The sequence below is a fragment of the Asterias rubens genome, chromosome 13 (assembly GCF_902459465.1).
Source record: "Asterias rubens chromosome 13, eAstRub1.3, whole genome shotgun sequence".
NCBI lineage: Eukaryota > Metazoa > Echinodermata > Asteroidea > Forcipulatida > Asteriidae > Asterias > Asterias rubens.
The window spans coordinates 14,840,643-14,864,410 of record NC_047074.1 but is presented as its reverse complement, the minus strand read 5'-3'; the positions used below and the strand labels follow the sequence as shown (position 1 = coordinate 14,864,410).

The 23,768-nt window shown below is 37.5% G+C and overlaps 2 protein-coding genes across 2 annotated transcripts in view; both read left to right on the top strand.

Moving 5' to 3' along the window:
• The first annotated feature begins 7,150 nt into the window (after positions 1 to 7,150).
• LOC117298811 (monocarboxylate transporter 12-like) lies at positions 7,151 to 12,914 on the top strand. The gene is made up of 4 exons (XM_033782145.1): positions 7,151 to 7,394; positions 10,272 to 10,415; positions 11,052 to 11,858; positions 12,671 to 12,914. The coding sequence occupies exons 1-4, from the start codon at positions 7,181 to 7,183 to the stop codon at positions 12,781 to 12,783; spliced, it is 1,278 nt and encodes a 425-aa protein (XP_033638036.1). The 5' UTR covers positions 7,151 to 7,180; the 3' UTR covers positions 12,784 to 12,914.
• Positions 12,915 to 15,826: 2,912 nt separating this feature from the next.
• LOC117298475 (ras GTPase-activating protein 3-like) overlaps positions 15,827 to 23,768 on the top strand; it is a 62,477-nt gene continuing 54,535 nt past the window's right edge. The window contains exon 1 of the mRNA XM_033781752.1: positions 15,827 to 16,026. Within this exon, the coding sequence (XP_033637643.1) occupies positions 15,957 to 16,026 (70 nt within the window). The 5' untranslated portion in view covers positions 15,827 to 15,956. The remainder of the gene's footprint in view (positions 16,027 to 23,768) is intronic.

Here is a 23,768-nt window from a genome sequence, read left to right as displayed (position 1 = left end):
GAAACCAACTCCCAGAAGCAGGCAGTGAGCGCCATCGCTCGCCAGCGATCCCTTCACAATGGCAATAACCAAAATAGAACAAAATGGGGGAAATAGTCTTGGTGGTCCCCGCTGCATCTCAGTCATGTGCAAGTGTGGTGAAGGTGTATCGGTGGTTGACTCCCCGTCCGGCCAAGTGTTCAGAGTGTCCGTGTCCTCTGCTCCAACGGAACGGTCCTGGTCGGAGCTACCCTCCGCCGCTGGGGGAGGTGGTGTCAGAGGCCACTCCGAGGGGAGTTGGCCCTCTTCTTCCAGCCCGACCCCCATGAAGACGAGATCTCTCAGTTCCGGCGGACGAGGTGAAGTTGCGGGTTCTGGTGCGTCGCTTCCGGCCTCTTGCCGGTGTTGTCGGTTCGTTGGTTGCCTCTGAAGGTGTGGTAGGAAGGGAGACAGGGGTAGTTTCGGGCTGTCACAACGCCCCATTCTTTATGGCTTGTCTCGCTCTCTGGGTTCGATGGAATGGTTGGAGGGCGTTCCGAGTGGTCGCAAACCTCTCCACACTCCATCAATTTGGGAAACACATGTGACACACTTGGTAATTACTGACTATTTCTAGCACAACAAAAAACCTGATTTTGTAACGAGAAATCTGTGTGAGAAACGGCTCCCTCTGAAGTAACGTAGTTTCTGAGAAAGGGGTAATTATTCCACTCAATTATTTGAACCCTCTCAAAGACTTCGGTCTTTTTTTTTAGGCATCTAACAGCACACGGATTTTGTTTTTATGAGTATTCTACACTCTAAATTACAGAGATTTAAATTTAAATCTTTTATAGGATTAAAATAAAAATAAATCCTAAAGATTTATTTTTAGTCCAAATCGATTGAATAAATCAACAATTATCCGCAGAGTCTATTTTGTTTTTCAATCCTCCGAACGATTAAAAAAGGACGCCAACTTTATGGACAGTGGACCAATCAGCGTGACGCGATTTCGTGACGTATTGCACGAACGTACAACTCAAAACTTTGTCGGCAGCCATTAAAATAAACCGACTGTGTGTGCGCTGCTAGCTACTTCTAGTACTACTGCTGTCTGCTGCATGCTAAACGCGCACGTTTAATTACAAATGTAAACGATGATGTACAATGTACATGAACGATAATCAGTCATTCATAGCAAATATCTTATAGCGCCGCGTAGCGGCGCAAGATAGATAACTCAACGCAGACGCAGTGCAAATACGTGAAATAATCGTGGGGGCCAGCGAACGCCATTCTGGCAAGGTGAGACATGTGAAATGTCCCGGATGTTGATGTAAACAAACGCGAAGAGTGACCGGGTGCATGTGCACGATCATCTGATCTCACTCCTTTTTTTCACATCAGATGGCCAATAAGTACAAATGAAGATTGTTTTTTAAGGTAAATGTCAACTTCTCGGATTCATTAATGACTGCCAAGATTATATCGCCATTTTATATCGGCATTTTATATTATGCTTAGATTTAGAAGAAATTTTGGAACTTCACAGTTATGACTATCCTATTGTTGTGATAAAACTCAAACGTTTGAAAAGAACTACATCAAATTGGGGCTTGTTTGTCCCTGTTGTCCCTTTTAACAGCTCCATCCATGGTTTAAACAATTACAATACAATGACAAGCCTGCCTGCAACTATTTTATTTACAAAATTGTTGTCAGTTGTCACCACAAGGACTAAGATAAGACTAGAGTCTTGATTAAAATGAAGTACATACATAACAAAACATAAAGGCATCAGAGAACAAAATAAACTGCTCACAAAAAGTAAGGAATCTTTTTTCAATCCAGTATATTTGTTAGTATTATACTCTCTTTGTATTAATGGTATACATCATTGCAAAGCAGAACTGTTCCTCTTCAAAATGATATCACAATTGCAATGATTACATGTTGCTAAATGGTGCTTTTGTAAGCGCTGATTTTTTTCTTATAGTAAGCAGAGCCATGAAATTAGGCTAGAGCAACAATACGCCCTCGCAGCTTGCCTTTTATTGACTTTATGGACTTGCATGGGTACTGGTTGGCTAAATAGCACGTAATAGAGTATATTATGATCACTCACTCTCATGTACAACCTGCAATGTAAAAACTATACAATCAATAACAAAATGTGTACAGAACAGGAATAAAGAACAGTGTCTGTCCTTTCTTGTTTTATCTGACAGAACTATTCAATTGACAGATTGTTGAGCTCACAAGACAAACTGATGTTTAGCTTTACTGAGAGCTCTCTAAACGCTAACAGTGAGAGCTAAGGTCTTTTGAGCTCAAAAATCTGTCGAGTCTAAATTATGTCTTTGTAGTAACTTCAATTACTGACTTTAACTCACTGGATTAGGTTAAAGAACCATGTGTACATGACTTTAATAAACAACAAGATGGATGCCAACACAACTACAAAACACCCTTTCTCCAACCAGTCAATAGAGGGCGCTAACACAATAATCAATTACAGGTTATCACAGTCTTGCTGTTGCAACAAAGCAAAAGCTGTGTTTCTAATACAAGGAAGAACAATTTTATTATGGGGGAAGTATAAATAAATAGTAAACTTGCGGGTACAACCATGTGTAAACCTGTAATGGGTGAGTGTTGGCTCTGAAAAGAGTCAGTTCTCCCCTGCAGGTCCTTACGCCGAATGTTCTGAACCCACTGCTGGCTTCTGAAAATGGTATAAACTAGACATTAGGTGTTTGTGAACAAACACAAAGCTGTTCCGTGTTCTTTTGCTTTGATTATGTGTTAAAATTACCAAGGAGTCTATAACTGAAAAAAAGTTTGAAAAATACTGTACAGTGTCTTGAGTTACGGTGCCACTTCATGGGGTCACGGTAACCTAAGGCTAATCTCTAACGCCCAAGGAGTCTGTAACTGAAAAAAAATTAGAAAATCGGTTGTGTAGTTCTTGAGATATGGTGCCACTTCTGGTTGACCCGGAAGTAGAGGTCAACTTGGGGTCATGGATTTTCAAAGTTTATTTTTAATGCCTTAGGAGGATAAAACTGAACAAACAGGATTGAAAATCGGTTGTATAGTACTTGGCGTATGGTCCCACTTCCGGTTCACCCGGACGTAGAGGCCAACATGGGGTCACGGGTTTTCACAGTCAATATTAATGTCAAGGAGTCTGTAAGTGAAAACAAATTGAAAATCGGTTGAGTAGTTCTTGAGATATGGTCCCACTTCCGGTTGACCCGGAAGTAGAGGTCAAATTGAGGTCACGGTTTTTCCAAGTTTTTCTCCTGTCCCCAAGGAGTCTTATAACTCCAAACAGTCGACATTATTAAAGAAGAATGTCGTCTTCCTGTGATAATTTATCTCGGAATGTCGACATCATAAAAGTAGGATGTCGTCTTCCTGTGATAATTTATCTCGGGATGTCGACATCCTAAAAGTAGGATGTCGTCTTGCTGTGATAATTTATCTCGGTATGTCGACATCCTAAACGTCAGTTGTCATCTTCCTGTGATAATTTATCTCGGGAAGTCGACAGTCTAAAAGAAGAATGTCGTCTTCCTGTGATAATTTATCTCGGAATGTCGATATCCCAAAAGTAGGATGTCGTCTTGCTGTGATAATTTATCTCGGGAAGTCAACATCCTAAAATTAGGATGTCGTCTTCCTGTGATAATTTATCTCGGGAAGTCGACATCCCGAGAGTAGGTTTTTTGTTGTTGAAATGATTTTACTTGTATACGTTTTGTTAACTAGTATTATATTTCCAACAATATTTCTAATATTCATGGTCATGAACTACATTAAACTAAAATAATGGACGGACAAAAATGTCCCACGTAAAACTCCATAAGGTTTGGAACTTAATGGTCCCGCAAGTTTAAATACGCGCGAGACTTGCTTAGTCTACACAGAAGGTAATAAATAATTTATTACAAGCAAATGCAATCGTACAATAATAGAAAACAAAAACTAAAAATCAATGCAAATTACATGTAGGGGATGGAGGGGCCCATAAAAAGCAAACCTTAACGAGTACGGACCCCCCCCCCCCTTTTTTTTCTAACGAAGAAAGCAATGTAAGCAATTCTATTTAGTGGGTGTAATCTTATGTAGCGGCAAAACAATTCAAAATTACAGGAAGAACAAACACAAAAACAGTTAGCGTAAAATAAAACTTAACAATATATTTAAATGAAACAGATAAACAAAATACCCAAATGCACTTTTGGTATTGTCATTGTTAAACTCCGGTTCCATTGTGTGCTGTATGTTACCCTCCACGCATATATTTTCATGTAAATAGTAGCTGTGTATGATTTATGGTTCGCTGAATAATGTGGCGATAACAAACTTTTAACCTTTTGATCACCATCAGCCCATGTATAATAACTTCAAGGGCGGACGATTGCACTTTTGGCATTGTCATTGTTAAACTCCGGTTCCATTGTGTGCTGTCTAACAAACTTTTATAATTTTGAACTGAATGCTTGATTTATTATCTAGAGGTAAATGCTTGAGGCCAGTAAGAGTATTGTGCACGTACACCATGTAGTTTTTTTTGGAAACCGTTCGCTAACAGCCATTTATGTTACCCTTTGAAATAAAATCAGAAAATGTATAAGTTTGCTTGTTGCATAAAATTAAATTGAAGATGATGCCTGAATTGATTTTTACAATCAGAGTTGGACTCTAGACTGACGTGTTGGACTCCTTGAACACTCCAAGTGGTAGTGCAATTCCAATACTTATGCTGATGTTCTCATGATGTCAGCATCAACAGGAAGTTCCAACAACTTTGTCCCTTGTACAATTAAATATGCAAATATGGGTCACGTGGTTAATTAATTACGATTTTTAATTTTTTGGGGGTCGGTGGTTTGATGTTTGATCTAGTAAAAGTTGATTTCACAGAACTCTTAACCACCAAACTCTGCGCTTATGGTCACCATTTTTCGCTTACTGTGTTTTTAAACATCATCGTGACATGCATGCACACAGGTTATGTTGGGCTAACATTTGAGAAAAAGAAAAGGCAACACTATCGATATAAAGATAAGAATCAAACTTAAATATTACAAAAAGAAATATATTTTTAGTTTTGGGGGATAAAAAAATATTGATTTCGGACGGAGATTCGAACTCGCAATTCTCAGATGTGTAATCGCGACTGATGACGATGTAAAAATTAATGGTGGGTTTTTACATGTGTGCATCAACAGAGGGGATTATGATCCGGCGAAATAATTCTCGTTTCATGATTTTGCTACCATTGTCACTAAATATGAACTGCTAACGCCTATAACTATTAAGTAGGGTTGAAATGTAGTATTAGATGCCTTAAGGGGGTTTTTGACGACGACGTCGATGTCGTCAAAAACCCCTATCTAATTACGCACGTTCGTTTTAACGAAAACCCATGCACAGAGTAATTGGTCCAGAACGCGGTTAGAAAAACAAGGACAAATTTAACGCACGTTCTAACGAAAATCCCAAACCTCCGTACTTTGTGCGTGTACAGAGTAATGTGTCCAGAACGCGGTTAGGAAACAAAATAGTATAGACTCCTCTCAAGAAGTCAACAACTCATTGAGGTACATACTGTGTTGTATTGCCAAAGAGAATGTTTCACAATAACATGAAAGTGACTGCATCAAGTTTACAAATTAAAAATTCAAATGAAGACCACGTGGTTAATTAATTAAGAATTTTAACACTTTTTTGTTAGAGTAAAGCTTATGTTCTAAGCTTCAATTTGATATATGATTTAACTCTTTTATCCTCATACTTTAGGAGACGAGGCCTGAACAAAAACGCTGTACAAACGCTATGGGGTTTTAGGCGGAAACAAAGAATAATGATAATAACAATAATAAAAATCTCGACGAAAACAATACCTGTTCCGACGGTAGGTCGAAACAGCTAATAATAAAAATAATAACAATCTCGACAAAAACAATACCTGTTCCGACGGTAGGTCGGAACAGCTAATAATACAAATAATAAAAATCTCGACAAAAACAATACCTGTTCCGACGGTAGGTCGGAACAGCTGATAATAAAAATAATAAAAATCTCGACAAAAACAATACCTGTTCCGACGGTAGGTCGGAACAGCTAATAATAAAAATAATAAAAATCTCGACAAAAACAATACCTGTTCCGACGGTAGGTCGGAACAGCTTAAAAGTTACAATGAGCTCACTGACCCGACTGATTTCAACACACACACAAACATGCCCATGGATATCGTTTCTATATATATTGATAATGTGTCAGCCGTGGTCATAGAAATAACACTAAGGGTGATTGACTTGTCATGCCAAAAACTCGGAATAATAATAACCTCAACACTTTGTAAAATATGTCTAGAATAATAGATGGTAAATGTTAAACTCTATCCCATAGAGTGGTAGAGTCCATAATGCCCTCTGTTGGTAGTGTCTAACCAAACATTCTTTTGGGCTTCAACTGAATATGAGAGATACGTGCTCAAAGTGGGAGTGACAAGAACATCTAAACTCCACTAAAAAGTGAATTATTGTTGGAACGCCAGATAAGACCCTTTCTATTACATGTTTAGCATTGAATGAAGTGACAATGTGTCCAATATATAGCCTAAATATTGTTGTTTATTATGGTAATATTAATTGGATCTAATTCGATTGTTAAAAATCAAAATCAAGTCACATGTCAAAATGGCTCTCTTATCGGAGAGTTGAGTCTATGAGCATGGGGAGAGTTGAACATAGGACTTAGCCATGATAAAATATAATTTAAGAAAATTGTTGGGAATAGTTTTAAAATTGCAGTTTGGATCAACATATTAATAAAATTATGGGTACATTTAAATTTTACCGTGGATCAACCAATTTTAGAATGTTTGTTCTGATTTCCAAAAGCGCATTGATTGTTGTGTGGTTCAACTTACCATAGAGTCTCTGTCCTTACCCTATGAACTTACCCACACTGGTGGATCAACTCACTCATAGTTCAGGACGGAGAGTTGAGCCAATTTTTTTCAAACATGCACTCCCGTGTGGCAAGAGATTCCGTGTTCCCTGGAGAATAGTATGGCAAACTGTTTGTAAACTACTTCTTATAGCGCCCTCTTGTGAATCATCCTCATCCAAACAAGTGTTTACTTTCCCATTATTTAGGACATAATCTGATGCGACACTGACACTGATTTACTAAAGACATGGCAACAAAAAGACAAGCTGAAGATTTAGCCATTGATGGCGGTCTTTCTGGCTGGATTGCAGTCTTTACCAGATGGATGTCCCTTTTTCTCTGGGTAGTTCTTTTTAAAGGACTAGGGATAATGCTACCTTCATTGCAACAAGAGTTTGTAACCTCTACAACGCTATTGGGTTGGATTATAACAATGGTGGGCACAACTATGGGATTGGCAGGTACGTACTTTATTAAACGTAAACGTTCCACGTAATCAAGCTAAAGTTTCACTGCGATTTTTGTTTCGAGTCCAAAAGTCACAACGATTATTAAAATGTTAACAAAAATAAAAACAAACACAATCAAAAATGTGGATTGGACTATTGTGCTTTGGTTTGGTTTCAATTTCTTTGTATGACAACTTTATTTATTCACTTTAGATTTTAAAAGAAATTAAAAAAAAAACTCTGAAAAGTAATATTTCAAGAATCCAGACAAGATAAGGGTTGTAAAAAATCTCCTTCCGTGACTCTGCAGGTCGGACAAATAAGAAAGACAGACGCTAAAGGGACGTTTTGGTAAAAAGGCAGTACAAGAAAGGGGGAACATAGATCGTACATACTAAATAATACAACTATAATTTATATCACGTCAGTTCCGGACAAAGCTGTTCAAAGGTGCATGAAAGGATGTGTAGACGTTACTTGAGCAAAACAACCTGCTTTTTCTTAAAACTAAAAAGTCACAAGAAGTTCAACCCGTCGCGACGTGGTTTAATCACGTACATGCATGAAAGCATAATGCTATAATATAGCTCTAGGTACGCAAACCATGTACATGTATGGATGATAAATCAACCATTACTGTATAACACAAAGAGTAACTGGATGGCTGGTTTTCATTTTGAATAATAATACACCTACCATTAACGTTTGGGTGTAAAGTGTGTAAAAGGACCAGTCTGCAGGGCAGAAACATTATGAAATCTAACTCGCTACTATAATGAGTATAACTAAAACGTTTATTTAGTGACATAACTTTTATTATTGTATAAACAGCATCTTAAAATGATTTAATAAACAGGCTGATAAAACAGTTTTTTTTATTTAAGACTAATTGATGAGAAAGATAACAGTTGAACATAAAATACAACTACTGCCTCCACATGGGGATTGAAGGCGCTGAGCGCTGAACACTATTGGTAAATACTTTTAAAAAAAAATTAGCATAAAACTTACTTGGAAACGAGCAATGGCTGTTGATGGTACAAAACATTATGAAAAACGGCTCCCTTCTGAAGTAACGTAGTTTTTGAGAAAGAGGTAATTTCTCACTCAATTTTTTAAAGACTTTAGGTCTGAAACCTTTTATTTGCATCTGAAAGCACAAACAATTGCGTAAACAAGGTATTTTCTTTGTCATTATTCTTTTGCAATTCGATGAAAAATTGAGTCAATAATGTTCACAGATGTTTTGTTTTATGCATTTTTTTAATGTGGGATACACCACGTGAGAATACTGGTCTTTGTCACAACAATACTGAAAGTGTCCATTGCCTTTAAAGGCTCATTATTATGTACTTTTTATAGGACAACAAAAAACAATGTCCACTGATTTACTTAAAACATAACACAGTTTGAAGATAATGATAGTAGAAAGCTTCCCTGGAAATATTACTTGCTGATGTGCTGTAGCTTTTGAGAAATGAGTAAAACAATGTCTCGAAAATAATGTTCGTCTCAGTGATCATGAGACGAAAATTATTTTAGCATGTAAATACGTTTTTTTTTCATGACATTGCTTTACCCATTTCTCAAAAACTACAGCACCTCAGCAACTAATATTTTACGGTATGCTTTCTACGATCGTTATCTTCAAACGGTTTAAGTTTAATGTAAATCTGTGGACATTTTATTTTGTGTTACAAAAAGTACCCAAATCCTTTAAAAGAGTGAAAACTAGAACAACAGCTGCAAGTCCCCACAGTTCCGTGTGCAAAAAAGGAAGTATTAAGTCAAAATAAAATATATAAAAAAAAACACGGAGACCGCCATCATAGTGCTTAGAGCTCAGTTGATAGAGCACAAGTGTCCTCGGACAACCTGTCAGCCGCAGATTCTGTCCATAAATGGAAATTTAACATGGGCTGGAAGAGGAAGTTTCAAAAGAGGGCGCTGCCAGAAGAAGTTTGTACGCAGTTCGCCTTATTGGGGGGGGGGGGGGGATCTCCTGTGCTACCGGCACGTTAATCCGAAGATCGTTGGTTCAAAACCTACTCTATACAAGTTGCCTTTGTTCAACCAAAAATCAAAAGTATGTACGTGTGTGTCTTTGTGACAGTGTCGATAAAATGAGAGAGCATGGCTGTTGCCAGCTTGGTGTTCGATCCCTTTGTGGGAGTTTGCCGAGTTCCCTTAACTGTAAAACTGGACAAACAATCAAGCAAACAAACTACAGTACTATTACCGTTACAGCAGTTTAACTGGGTGTACCGTGCTTAAAGGCAGTGGACGCTATTGGTAATTACTCAAAATAATTATCATCATAAAACCTTTCTTGATTACGAGTAACGGGGAGAGGTTGATAGTATAAAACAATGTGAGAAGCAGCTCCCTCTGAAGTGTCGTAGTTTTCGAGAAAGAAGTAATTTTCATCGAATTTGATTTCGAGACCTCAAGTTTAGAATGTGAGGTCTCGAAATCAAGCATCAGAGAGCACACAACTTCATGTGACAAGGGTGTTTTTTCTTTCATTATTATCTCGCAACTTCGACGACCGATTATGCTCAAATTTTCACAGGTTTGTTATGTTATGCATATTGTTGAGATACACCAACTGTGAAGACTACTCTTTGACAACTACCAATATGGTCCACTGTCTTTAACTTTTTTTTAAGCACGGTATTAAAATGTAGCAATGTCTGACAAGATTTTGCAAGAGAACTTGGACAGTAGATTACAACCATGCTTTACAGTTTACCAAGGGACCCTTGTTAATTTGATCTCGTGTGAAAGGGGCTCAGGACAACTTAGCATGGGACCTTAGCATGGGAACCTTGCTAGATATAGATTGCTCTCGTGTGAAAAGGGTTTAACTCGTTTATGATATTATTACAGCCCCAATTGCAGGGTTGATTGGCAGAAGTTTTGGGTTTGGTGTTACCATCATGATATGTGGAGTAATGGTCGGTGTTGCAGGCGTGGCTGGGTCATTTGTAACAGGTGTCGGCCAGCTAGCTGTTGTGTGGCTACTACTGGCAGGTAAAATAACGTATTTCTCAAGAAGACAATCAGAGCATACTGCTGATCGAAATGTCGAGTCGAAACACATGGCTCTTTGCAGAACCATCCCCAACTCATTTAGAGATTATCATTACATGGTGTTACCTCAAACCTTATTGTATTTCCACCATAATTCTGCTTTACATTTTACGTGTTTTTTGTTCCAATGGTATACAGTTTGCTTGAATTAAGGCTTGAATTAAGTGTGGATAAAATGATGCCTGGAAAATGGGTTTAGTTAAGAACTCTGCGGTTTTTAACAAAGTAATTGCTGGAGATAACAATTCCGAAAGTTCTCGACAAAAACGCCAATCATATTATAAATGAGTAATGTGACCACACATAGCACTGTGTTGGGCGCATGGCCGTTTTAAAAATCATTTGACAGTAACATTTTTAATAATTTTAAAGCATCAGCAAATATTCGCTTCACCATCTCCTGCACATTATTTGCAGTGAAAACATGGACGTAACACCACTACATGTAATTTGTACCGTATTCGCATTCGCAGGAAGTATAAATGAGGCTTTATAATAGGCGTTGGACAGGAACAACGTTTACTAACGTGCCCATTCAGACGCATAACTTAATTATAATACTCTTTTAACATACAGGTCCTGGAGTTGGAATAGCACATTGTCTTTCTACGGCGGCTATTGGCAGAAAGTTTACTAAGAAGTTAGCAACAGCCGTCGGAATTTCGAAGTCGGGTTCGTCCATCGCCCTTCTGGTAATTGCGCCCCTTACCCAACTGATACTGGAAACATACGGCTGGAGGGGAACAATGTTGCTAATCGGAGGTTTGTCGTTTCATCTCGCCGTGTGTGGCGCCCTGATTATAGCTACAGATACACGTCAAACTGATGACTATCACGTGATACGACAGGATAAAATTAAACCCGATGATGGAAGTTCCCATCGATGTAGCTCATGTTGCAAGTTAGTCTTCCAAAGCTTAGATTTGAAACTTCTCGCCAATCCGCTTTTCTGGGCTGCTTCGGTTATTTCCTGTAGCAGTTACGCAAGTTTTGACTTGTGGGCAATATTCTTTGTATCGATGGCTCAGTCGAAAGGAATTTCCCCTGGAGATGCCGCTATCATTGTCACCATTGCAGGTGTTAGTAATTTATTAAGCAAATTCGTCCAAGGTTTTGTTGTTAGTCGACTAACATTGTCTTACTGGGGTCAGTTGTGTATAACTTACTGCATACAAGCTACGATATTCTACGCAACTCCATGGTTAAACTCGTTTTGGCTTTTGGCGGTGTCATCTTTTGTGCAGTTCTTTTTCTCCGGACTAAATTCTGTCATCACAGAACTGTTTTTTAAGCAAATCATGGGAGCTGATTTGCTGGTTGGTTTATATGGATGGCTCGGTCTTATAATATCACTAGTCTACTTCAGCACTGGTTTCCTTCCAGGTAAGTCATTACAAACACTTCCAGACTAAACATAGACGTACATTTTATTTTTTAGTCATTTTCGGTGAGGCAGTTATTTTGTTTTCACAAGCATTTTAATATTTCCAAGAGGCAACCATTATTTTTTGGCGCAACATGTTATGCTTAGACAGTGAGCCGAAATACCGGGTTACCTGACATTTTGTGACTGGTATCTTGGCTCATTTTCTGCTAAGCAGAAATTGTTAAGCTGATTAAAAGGTTTTTGTTACTTTTTTTCCATTCTAAAAACACACTGTTCATAGATTTATATAAAACTTACACCGTTTGATGACAATGCTGGTAGAAAGATTCCCTTAGAGTATTACTTGCTGAGGCAATGTAATTTTTAAGAATGAGTAAGTGTCATGACAAAAAAATAGTTTCAGGAGACAAAAATCAATTAGCATGTAAATCGTACTTTTACCAGTATTGGTAGTATACAAAGCTTCTCAAAAAAATTACTATAGTTTCACATTCACAAAAGAAATGCGCTCGTTCTTGTTTGATAAAGCTTACATGCACGCAGAAATCACTTTGCCATTGTGGCCGATGATTATGTGTGCCCCCCCCCCCCCCCCCCCAGGAGAGACACCTCTCCAAACTGTGTACAAACTTCTTCTGATAGCGCCCTCTTTTGAATCCTCCTCCAGCCCATGTTAATTTCTCATTGTGGGAGAGAGCTGATTTCCTACGACACCGTAATGATTTTTCACAATGACGCAAAATAGGCACGAAAGCTCGTCGCCCTCTACTCGCCCTAATTGTTAAAAATTATTTTGTTTCGCTTTTAGGTTTGATATTCGACTTGAGCGGAAACTACGATGGAGCATTTATCTTCATTGGTATCCTGCTATCAATTCCTTTGATTCCATTGTTTATCATAAGATGTAAGAATGTCGTGTAAAGAGAATCGTGAAATAATGTGCCACCAGTGTGTTAGACTCGGTTCCAAAGTGATCTTGGTTTAAAGGCAGTGGACACTATTGGTAATTACTCAAAATAATTATTGCCATAAAACCTTACTTGGTGACGAGTATATGGGAGAGGTTGATAGTATAAAACATTGTGAGAAACGGTTCCCTCTGAAGTGACATAGTTTTCGAGAAAGAAGTAATTTTCCACGAACTTGATTTCGAGACCTCAGATTTAGAATTTGAGGTCTCGAAATCAACTATCTAAAAGCACACAACTTCGAGTGACAAGGGTGTTTTTTCTATCATTATTATCTCGCAACTTCGACGACCAATTGAGCTCAAATTCTCACAGTTTTATTATGTTATGCATATGTTGAGATACACCAAGTGAGAAGACTGGTCTTTGACAATTACCAATAGTGTCCATCGTCTTTAAGTCGTCCTCATGGTACCCGATACATTATTGGCTGAAACAGCGCCCTCTTGTGGATAAACCTGCGTCATTAGCCGAAGTTAGGGCGTGTGATAGAAAATTAATCTGTGGGGATATCTGCGTGGCTGGTGCAGAGTTTATAAGCGCATACAGTCTAAGACTTGAAATAAAGTCTACCAGAGTGTGTGACACTGTTTTTACATGCTTCAATTTTATGATCTTTTAAAATATTAAAATTAATAGCAGCACATAACCGAGTTTTTAGCAAGAGCTGTGTATATAAAGTATTTTTGTATTTTAGTGTTTGAATATCTTGTATTTTATATTTTGTACTTAAATAATAAGTCTTCCAGAAAGACCAAGAAACCGTATCCAGTCTCTATCCACTTCAACAGCCCCAATCATAGTGTCAATTATGTTGAACTTTTGGTGATTGAAGCTTGCAATGGTGATGACACACACCGCAAGCATAGAGAATCACACTGGATTCACCAACTCAAGACAGTCAAACCCTTTGGACTTAACATAAACACTGGTGTTAAATAACTTCTCATTACCCTCCACTTCACTCCTGCCTGAGAACTTATATGTTGTATATATTCTGTAAATAAAGTATTTGTTTAAGTAGTTTTTATAAATGTGTTACTATAACTATCTCATGTAAGTAACCCCACCCCCCCCCCTTTTTCCGCAGGTCCCTCATACCTATTTATTTTTTAATACTATCATACAATGCATTTACCACTGTTATGGTCCAGTAATCCTTCCTTTCATATTAAACATCCTTTGTCCTCGCCACTTTACTCATTGGTTCATAGCCACCAATTGTTTCTGAAGTAGAAACTTTGATTGGCTGTTATTTTCCCGCTTCTTTCTGGATCCTTCTCTTAATCCCTCTCCCCTCTCTTTTTCTATAAAATGGATATGTGTTTGTTTGTACTTGTTTTATGCCTCTGAAGAAGGTCCGGTTTGGATCGAAAGCTAAGGCCATCTACCCTATTCATCATAATTATACATAAATCATTAATATTTTTTATTTCTAAATGGTTTTCTGTGATTTAAAAAATAGTATATATTATATATATACACCCATGCTCTGTAATTTTAAACGCAATTCAGCCTCTGGCTGCCAAGCTCAAAATTGATCATCGAAGTTGCGAGACAATGATGAAAGTAAAAACACCCTTGTTGGACGGATAATTATTTGTGTGCTTTCTGATAGGAATAAAAGACTTCCGGCTAGAAGTCTTTTAATATTATTTTGAGTGACATTACCTCTTTCTCTGTTGGCCGTTTTGCTCCTCAGTGTAAAGTTGGCGTGTGTTTCTACGTCCCTAGAAACTGAGCTATTTGTGTTAATAAATCAACAAATGATTATTAAATGAAGTGGACAAGTGTCATTGATGGAATAATAGAAATTATTGTATGACAACAAAAAGTGTTTAATCAAAGCTGGACCAGTCTTTACCTCAGAGTGCACTACTCTAAAACGACCAAAATTCATGGGGCCAAATTCCAATCATAATACGCGAACCAAGTAAACCCACAACTTTAATTCTTAAACGTATTGGGGTCATGCAACTAATAGATTGTTGTATAAGAGCTTCTTTCGTGTGACTAGTTGATTATTAGCTCCCCGAGGTATTGGAAGTTGACAAACTAGTTCCCGAGGCGAATTGACTAGTCACCCTCAAACCATGTTATATTTGTATAATAACAACCAGGTAATGTGTTTTAACTTCTGGAGATATTTGATAACACTGTGGGTTTTATATGGTCCTATTTATGGAGTGCCATCATGAAAACTGTCGACAAGTCGGTTTGGGGAATAGGTCTAAAAAGACACATTTTCTGAGTGGTTTTATTCTGAGGTAATTATTTTGAAAAAATTAATTCCAAACGGCTGACCTGCCAAAAATAAAAAAGAGATGTGAGGTTTAGTGGTCTGAAATATTGATTGGTTTGCTGCTGGGTGGGAGACTATACCTTTGGAGAATTTTCGAAATTCGAACATTGTTTTCTATAAAGTGTTGTTATAGAGGTGACCGGTACGACAACAGCGCCCTCTTTTGAATCAAGACCTCCTCCAGCCAGTGTGTACCTCCTAGGGACAAACAATGACACCTGCCTACCTCTCCGGACCCAATAAATTGTTGTGATTAATTTTAATAAAGTGTCAACAGGTAAAGTGTTTCCGAGTGAAGACATCTGCGCATCGTCTAAGTTTTGACCAAGTTTCCACCAATCACTTAACATACCTGTTTGGAATTCACAACTTTCATGAGGGGTGTGTGTGTCATCACAACTTTGAATTTTTAAAAGATGTCTGTCATTAAGTCGTTTGTTTGAATACAAACTTTAAAAAAACTTGTAGTGAATTTTGTGTTGCGCAATAAAACAGAATTGCAAAAGGCATATTTTCTTTACAATCTATTTTCTTAAAATCATTAAACAATTTAGTGTTTACTTTATTCTGTCCAACCACGATGGTCCAACGGCATGCATGCGGAAGCTTCACAATAGCATACAACAGCCGTCGGACCAGTTCCGTATATTTATTTCACACTGTTCTGTGTGCATTCTGCTACCACATCGTCGTCGTGTGTATATTGTGTGTATTGCCCTCGCCTCCATTTCCGACAACTACTGTTCAAAAGGCGAGCTCAAATTGGACTCTTCTGTTGAGAATACCTCGATATCCTGCACCATTTTTGGAAGATAAGGTTTAAGATGGAGGACGAAGTTGACGAAGGAGAAGTATCTAAAGTTCGTATCCTGGAGAGTTTACGAATTAACATTGGTGAGTGAGTTTTGTTTGACTTTAGTCATGCTATGGTGGTGTGTTATGTCCAAACCACTTTGCAGAAGTGTGGTGTACATTTAGACCAGAGTATTAAAACTACCTTGCTCATCATGGAGTTCTACCTCTCCGACCGAGGGGTGGTAGAGCTGAATGTCATGTTCATTGTTCAGTGTATGTTGATCAGGGGGTGTGGGCAAATATGGTAGAACATGAACAAGTTGCTAACGTTAATTGTTGTGTTCTTCTGAACTATTTCCAACTATCTAAAATTGCATTTGGTTGGTTGGTGATTAGTCTGTGTTTAGTTAATTTTGTAGTGACTGCATTTCTACCTCCATGTAACTGGTTGCTTGCTCTATTTTAAAACGATGAATAATACCTAATGGGCCAACCCCTGCCATGCCTGTCTCAAGTTATTTGGTGTCAGTAATAAAGACTGGGTATGTAAAGTGTGACTGTGTATTATTCGTTTGATACTGCAATCAAACATCACTGTAGTGTCAAGTTAATTGACAGGCACCCACGGTGGCTAATACTAACAGCATGAGCAGAACAGTGCGTATTGTTTCTGACTAGTTTGGTGAAGTGTGCAGTGGTAAAATATTTGTACAATAATGTTCACAAAACTACTCTTAGACCACAACAGTAGTGCACAGGGCTTGCACATTCTTATAATTCATTACTCTGCAACACTTAGAATGTGAGGAACAATTAATTATTATAAAAATGTGTTGCTCAAGGACACAAGTGCCAGGCATGCAAGGACCGAGACTCAAACCCACAATGATTTTTATTAAACTCAGCCACCACAAGTTGAATTTAGTGCATTAGACCCGTCGGCCACAAACAAGCTAGCGCAACCTCTTTATAAATTTATACCAGAATCTAAATGAGTTGAATATTCCCTAAGCTAAGTTGTGTGTGTAATCTGATAAATTGATACTCAACATTATGAACAAGATAGGCCTACACAATAGAGTTAATGTTAATGCAACTGAAGAACACAATACCACTGGACGTCTGGTTAGTTTAATGGCCCAACACCAATTAATAAAATCCCTGGCCTCGAGATTGCAGTCCAGTGATAATTAAGAGCCTCTGAGGAATGATCGGTCACTTGGCAATTAGGATGCAAGTGGAATTAGAAACGCAATTAGGAATTTCCCAAGTGGGAATATTTTACCTGTTTTATTTTTACTATTTTTTATCGTGAATTTGGAGGACTCAAATGAATCATGATTTTAATTGTTGTATACATTTTCCGATACAGCAACTCAATAAAGCGTTAGGTACATGTAGGCCCTACAAGTTATTAAAACAGTATTTATACCTTGTTATTCTACACTTTAAAGACAGTGGACACTATTGGCAAGTACTCAAAATAATTATTAGCATAAAACCTTTCTTGGTGACGAGTAATGGGGAGTGGTTGATGGTATAAAACATTGTGAAAAACGGCTCCCTCTGAAGTGCCATAGAAGTAATTTTCTACGAATTTGATTTTCAGACCTCAGATTTAGAACTTGAGGTCTCGAAATCAACCATCTAAAACGCACACAACTTCGTGTGACAAGGGTGTTTTTTCTTTCATTATTATCTCGCAAGTTCGACGACCGATTGAGCTCAAATTTTCACAGGTTTGTTATTTTATGCATATGGTGAGATACACCAACTGTGAAGGCTAGTCTTTGACAATTACCAATAGTGCCACTGCCTTTAAACTTTAAAATGAATCCTACTCTTGAATATTATGAGTTCAGCAAAGCAATCTCTAGGACACTGTACATGTATACATTGTACATAGGTCTAGGGTATGTTATTTGATCAGCAACCCCTTCTCTACAAACATTTCATTCTGGCAATGGCATGAATGATGCAAATGATTTTTGCCGTAGGTTGTGAAGGTTTTGTCTATGTTAATTGGCAATTCTTTCCTGTGTACATAAACATGTATACGTTGGAACCGTTGGAACTCTGTATATTATCCATTCCTTCCAAGTTGATGATAAACATTATAAACGTCAAGCTTAATTAAAGATCTTTCTGAAATTCTTATCATTCTCCATGTCATTGTCAATCACTGCCTAAATATGCTTTTTATACGGTACACAAAACATTCTGATGGGAGCCTTGGACATGTTCCATTCCTATCTCCATATCTGACTTTAGTGTTTAAAAGTAGGTTTTTTGTTTATTGGTCTAAGCTTAATAGATTGTTTTTTTGTCATCCACTCGTATTGTATTTTGAATCTACTCTTTAGTAATATTTTAAATGTTGTAAAACGCTGCAGGGTTGGTTTAAAAAGCATGAGGTGTTTAACCAATCTAAATAGGCCCTAGGCCTACATGTTATATTTTATTCCCTTCCAGTTCATGAAAAACATTTAATAGTCAAATTTCAATCAAGATCTTTCTATTCTGGTCATTTGTTTTCAACTTCAAGTTTGTATGAAGTTAAAATAAGCTCATGTAATAGAAAAGTAGACATTGTGGTCAACTTAAACTTTTACTGCCAGTGACTATCATTGCTTTTTCTTGCTAAATTTGCCTAGAAATCAGCATTTATGCCAAAACCAAACAATGACCCAAAACAGGCTTTTGAAGTAACCCATTCCACGGTTCCACCCACAGCAATTGTCTTGGTCCCCTGTGCTTTTGCCATTTTTCTATGACAATGCCCTTTGCCAAGGTAGTTCCAATACAACATTTTCCTCATATAATTGCCCCCTACCACAGGGAGTTGTTGGGCCCCTTCAAGAGTAAAGGTCAGGCCTGAGACTTCACAGAGGCAACGAAGGCAATTGCCTCCTACATGCCCTTTGGTCATTATTGCCTTGGTGCCCTCGAAATGATCCAGTACAAATTTATAATTACCTCATTGGGTGCCCTTTACCAAGAAGAAAATGCATTGGTGCCCTGCAGGCCTGGAAGGTCAAGGCCTGTGTTAGTGAACACTCTAAAATTAAGTTTTAAAACATGTTATCTTTTTGGTCTGTTTGCCTTATTTGTTGCTCTTTACAATTAGTTGTTTACCAACATGGAACTTTGAACTTCTAATTTCAATTAAAATGTGGTTGAAGTAGGCCAGTGTAAAAGTCCACTAAAGAAAATGTAATTAATTATCTTGTTAATATTTGTTGGCCTATAAAAGTGTTTACATTTTGTACTAACATTCAGATTGACAAAGTGGAAAAAAAACTACAAGCTTCCTTTTTTTTTTTTTTTTTTTTTTTTTTTTTTTAGAAATAGGAGGATTTATAAGGCTCTTTTTATTTTTTGTTAAGTTTGATGTATTTTTTTGTCAAGAAAGAGTTCTGAGCCAATCTACAATTTTGCTGGGATATTCAGAACTTTGAAACTCTCTGAGAATTTAATTAAAATCAACCTTTGAAAGAATGATGCTGAGACTGATGTGAAAATACATGAACAAATTAGTTGTGGCTTCATAAAAGAATGATGGCAGGGTTTTTCCTGGCCATTCATTTAGAAAGAATAACAAGCAAAACATCCTACGTACATGGGGTGTGTAAGCTGACAAAGTTACACTGTCATCAACCAAAGTGTTGGCCTCTATCATTATCATCAATGGTAGTAATACAAAAAAAGCAAAACATACGTAAAATGTTTGTAGGCTTCTGCACACAGTCGGCGGTGCCGGAAAAACCGCTGGCCATTCAAGATTTTCCAACCACCACTGGAAGAGTTTTCTCGATTTAAGACCACCACATAGTCTCAAAGTAGTGTAAATTAAACTTGCAAAATACATACATTAAAATACCAACCATTCAAAGGTTTTTCGACTAAATGTAAAATTGGGTATTACTGTAATCAAAATGGTATCCAAAGAATACACTTTGAGTCTTCTTTATGTAAGAGTCTACATTTGTGATAAATATATGGAAACAAAAATCTGCCACTAAAGAAATCCTGGGCAGAACTATGGTTCATTACTAATAACCGCTTCACTATTTAAGTGTACAGACTATCGATCACGATTTCAAACACTTCACAACACCAACACTCTACACAATGGACTGCCTGACTGAGACATTTGTGTAAACAAACATAATAACAGTTCAAAAATTGTTAGACTTGCATTGTTCATTTCACATTGTACTCTGACTATAGTTGTGGCCAAATGGTCTAGTGCACTTAACACACTGGATTGACAAAATTTCTGTTGTTGTCAAGAGTGTGGGTTCTGGTGAATGGCACTTGTGCCCTTGAGCAAGATACACGAACTGGTTTTCAAATATGTCAAAAAGAGGTTCACCATGCTGGGGTCTTACTCGTTCTCATTCAGTAATTCAAATTTCAGGCATACACATTGTAGCTCTGCGTGCAACTTGTTGTACACAATCAAAATTACTTTGGTGAATCAATTCATAATACTTCAGAACCAACATACATAGTCATTGTCAACCATTTTGTGGAGTCAAAAATTGTGGACTTATAAATACTATACAAAATGGCAGAATATGTTACTTCACGGGGTAAAAGGAAATTCAACCACAATTCTCTAATCTGAGGGTAGATAATTGTAATTTACTTTTCCATTCTTTAAAGGAATATCTAGTGGAAACAGGCAACATAACCCTTTAATCTGAGGTTAGAGAATTGTAATTTCTTTCCCATTCTCATAATAGTGCAAACAGGCAACATGTCCCTTTAATCTGAGGTTAGAGAATTGTAATTTCTTTCCCATTCTCATAATAGTGCAAACAGGCAACATGTCCCTTTAATCTGAGGTTGGCGAATTGTAATTTCTTTCCCATTCTCATAAGGAGGATCTAGTGGGAACAGAGTGGATCACAAAGCAGTATTTGACCTTCCAATGAGTTTCTTCAGCTGCAGCATGTCTAGTTTTAAAAAGTAATTTGTATCTTGGTATTACACTACAAAACCACAACAAAATAGTGTGAACGATTTTACATTGTGTAGTGTGTAAGCTGTAAAAACATAAGTTTAAACTTTAAATAATTGTAAATTTGTGGGTACTCGTTCTCTTCTGAGGGAGTGTTGGCTCTGAAAAGAGCTTGTTTTGTCTCGATGTTTCGAGCTTCAGGAGTAAACTGGAATGCTGAACTTTGGTCTGCTTCTTTTAATGTACGTTGTAGTACTGGAGGGATCCACAATAAGAGAAACTGATTACATGGTTGTACCCTCACGTTAACAATCTTCACAAAGCTTCAAACATCACTTCTGTAAAAACATGTTGAGAACCTGTATTTCATAAGATTTGCTTTTGTTTTGACGTTACCATGGTTACTGCAATGCTAAACTGACTTGATGCAGCTAGCGGTCCACTGGGGATGTGGCTGACAACAGGCCTTGATTTTTGTTCTTGAAGGGGCACAGCAATGCTCCTCTGGTAAGGGGCACTATAATGAGGATTGTTTAAATTTATATCAAAATATAAATTGATATTTATGTTTATATAATATAGCCATTCAACCGTTGACTTGTTTTGACCATCCGTCCTCACCAGAGAGTTATTAACTGTCAAGTTGTCCAAACTTTGCCTTCAAAAGAAATTGATGTCAATATTGAAGTCAGAATTGCTGATGAATGTCTGTGTAGACAATGTGCATACAGTACAGGGTTGTTGTTAGGTTAATTTTTAAAGGTCTTGTCCATGCTGAGTGATGGGTCATTGAGATTGTCAACATCCAGTGTGCGTTTCTATTGTAAGGATTATTATTGACCTTGTTGTTATCTCTGGAGATTGTCAATGAAGTAAAATTGCATTATTTGTTGTCGTATTGTTTATTGTATGTGAACTTTTGAATGGGATTCTACACAAGGCATTAGCTGTAAATGTCAGCTTCTAGACGGTACTTTATTGGTCAAAATAGCACGCAATGTACATGTACTGTACAGTACACTATTTTCCGCCAATTTTAAGGTATTTTCTTGATACTAGTTTCTTTCAATTAGTAAAATAGGAAACCAGAAACTTTTAACATTTTCCCAAAGGTTGTTTAGCCAGGACACCCTGCCTGTACAACTCTCAAAGCTAAATACTCAAGTACAATGTATACGTACAATGTATGGACACCCTGCCTGTACAACTCTCAATGCTAAATACTCAAGTACAATGTATGTATGGACACCCTGCCTGTACAACTCTCAATGCTAAATACTCATATACAATGGTTTGAAAGCTCTCTTTTAGTTTGAATAGACCTATAACTCATGAAATATGCTAGGCCTACTGCTGAAGTGTTTGAATAGACCTATAACTCATGAAATAGGCTAGGCCTACTGCTGAAGTGTTTGAATAGGCCTATAACCCATAAAATAGGCTAAGCCTACTGCTGAAGTGTTTGAATAGGCCTATAACTCATGAAATAGGCTAAGCCTACTGCTGAAGTGTTTGAATAGGCCTATAACTCATGAAATAGGCTAAGCCTACTGCTGAGCGTACAGTGGTTTGAAAGCTCTCTTTTAGTTTGAATAGGCCTATAACTCATGAAATAGGCTAGGCCTACTGCTGAGCGTACAATCTAGAGATAATATTTGTGTGTGCCTTGAATTGTCCTGGATCTGAAAATCAAACCATGAGGGCCGCGTCTTTGGCATACACCTTCAAATGTTCCATAATTAGACTTTAAATTTTACCAATGGATTGCCTTTATGGTACATATACAACATTGTGTTTTCTACTCTATTTTCTGTTGAGTCTTGGCAGGGATCATTGAGATTCCTTCAAGAATGTGAACAGTATCAGGCCTCAACCTTTAGCTTCAGAGGGGCAAGGCCACTTGGCCTCAAAAGCTCTAAAAAAGAAAGGGGCACCAAGGCCAACTGAAAGGGCTCCAAGGCCATTTTCAAACCTTTATTTGTTGATGATTATGTTAGTATACTTTCCACTGATTTCAAGATGGCGGTCAACTTTCCAACCCATATTATTTCATTGTCGCTGTTTACATGCTATGCAACTGAAATTAAATAAAAGTTAAAAAATATTTGTTTCTGAATTATTTACAGTTTTTTGGCAGCACTCGAATTGCAAATGATTACCCCAGTAATTAACTTGCCCCATTTTACCCCTTACCCCCTCCCCTTATTCATCGACTTAATTAAACTCCCTTCTGCTCATCTGAAAACAAATCATTGCTCCAGAAGAAAGAATTGTTGAAAAAATCATACAGAAAAAAATATTAAGAAAATTAGTTCCCTGCATGCCAGTCTGAAGAAAAAAATATCAATTAGTCTCTGGCTCACCACTACCCCAACTCTGCGCGACAAACGAGCCCCACCCAGCCCACGCCCAAAACCCACCAACAACCCGGAGGCTCAGCTAAATCCGATGATTTGGATTTTTTTTCTTTTTTCTATTATATAAATATGATTATGAAAATTAAAAACGAACCCCTTAGCACAAAATAATTGGCCTAGCATTTAGCTAAACTTGTAAGTTGTATTTTGCCTGCCACGCTAGACTGCGCTAAATAAATACTATAAAAATTTAAACAAACGCACATATTAAATTAACAAATGCTTCTTAAGTTGGCACTCTGCTTCCACCACTCCAGCCCTTTCACCTTCCTGCTGCCTTCCTGCTTATTTTTGCATCTTTTGTGGGATGGCATGCTGATCAATAATGAACTTGATGGAGTATGATGATTTCCAAAATTAGGGCTCTGCCGTTACCTCCATTTAGTCCGATTTTGACGTTTTACAACTCCACGCTTGTTGTGTGTACACAAACATGTGTTTGGCAATGAAAAACAAAG

Bases quoted from the DNA above. Each gene is read 5' to 3' on its own strand.
- LOC117298811 (XM_033782145.1), top strand. From the start codon at position 7,181: ATGGCAACAAAAAGACAAGCTGAAGATTTAGCCATTGATGGCGGTCTT. The intron at 7,395-10,271 runs GTACGTACTTTA...ATATTATTACAG, and splicing joins CACAACTATGGGATTGGCAG to CCCCAATTGCAGGGTTGATT. The intron at 11,859-12,670 runs GTAAGTCATTAC...TTTCGCTTTTAG, and splicing joins CAGCACTGGTTTCCTTCCAG to GTTTGATATTCGACTTGAGC.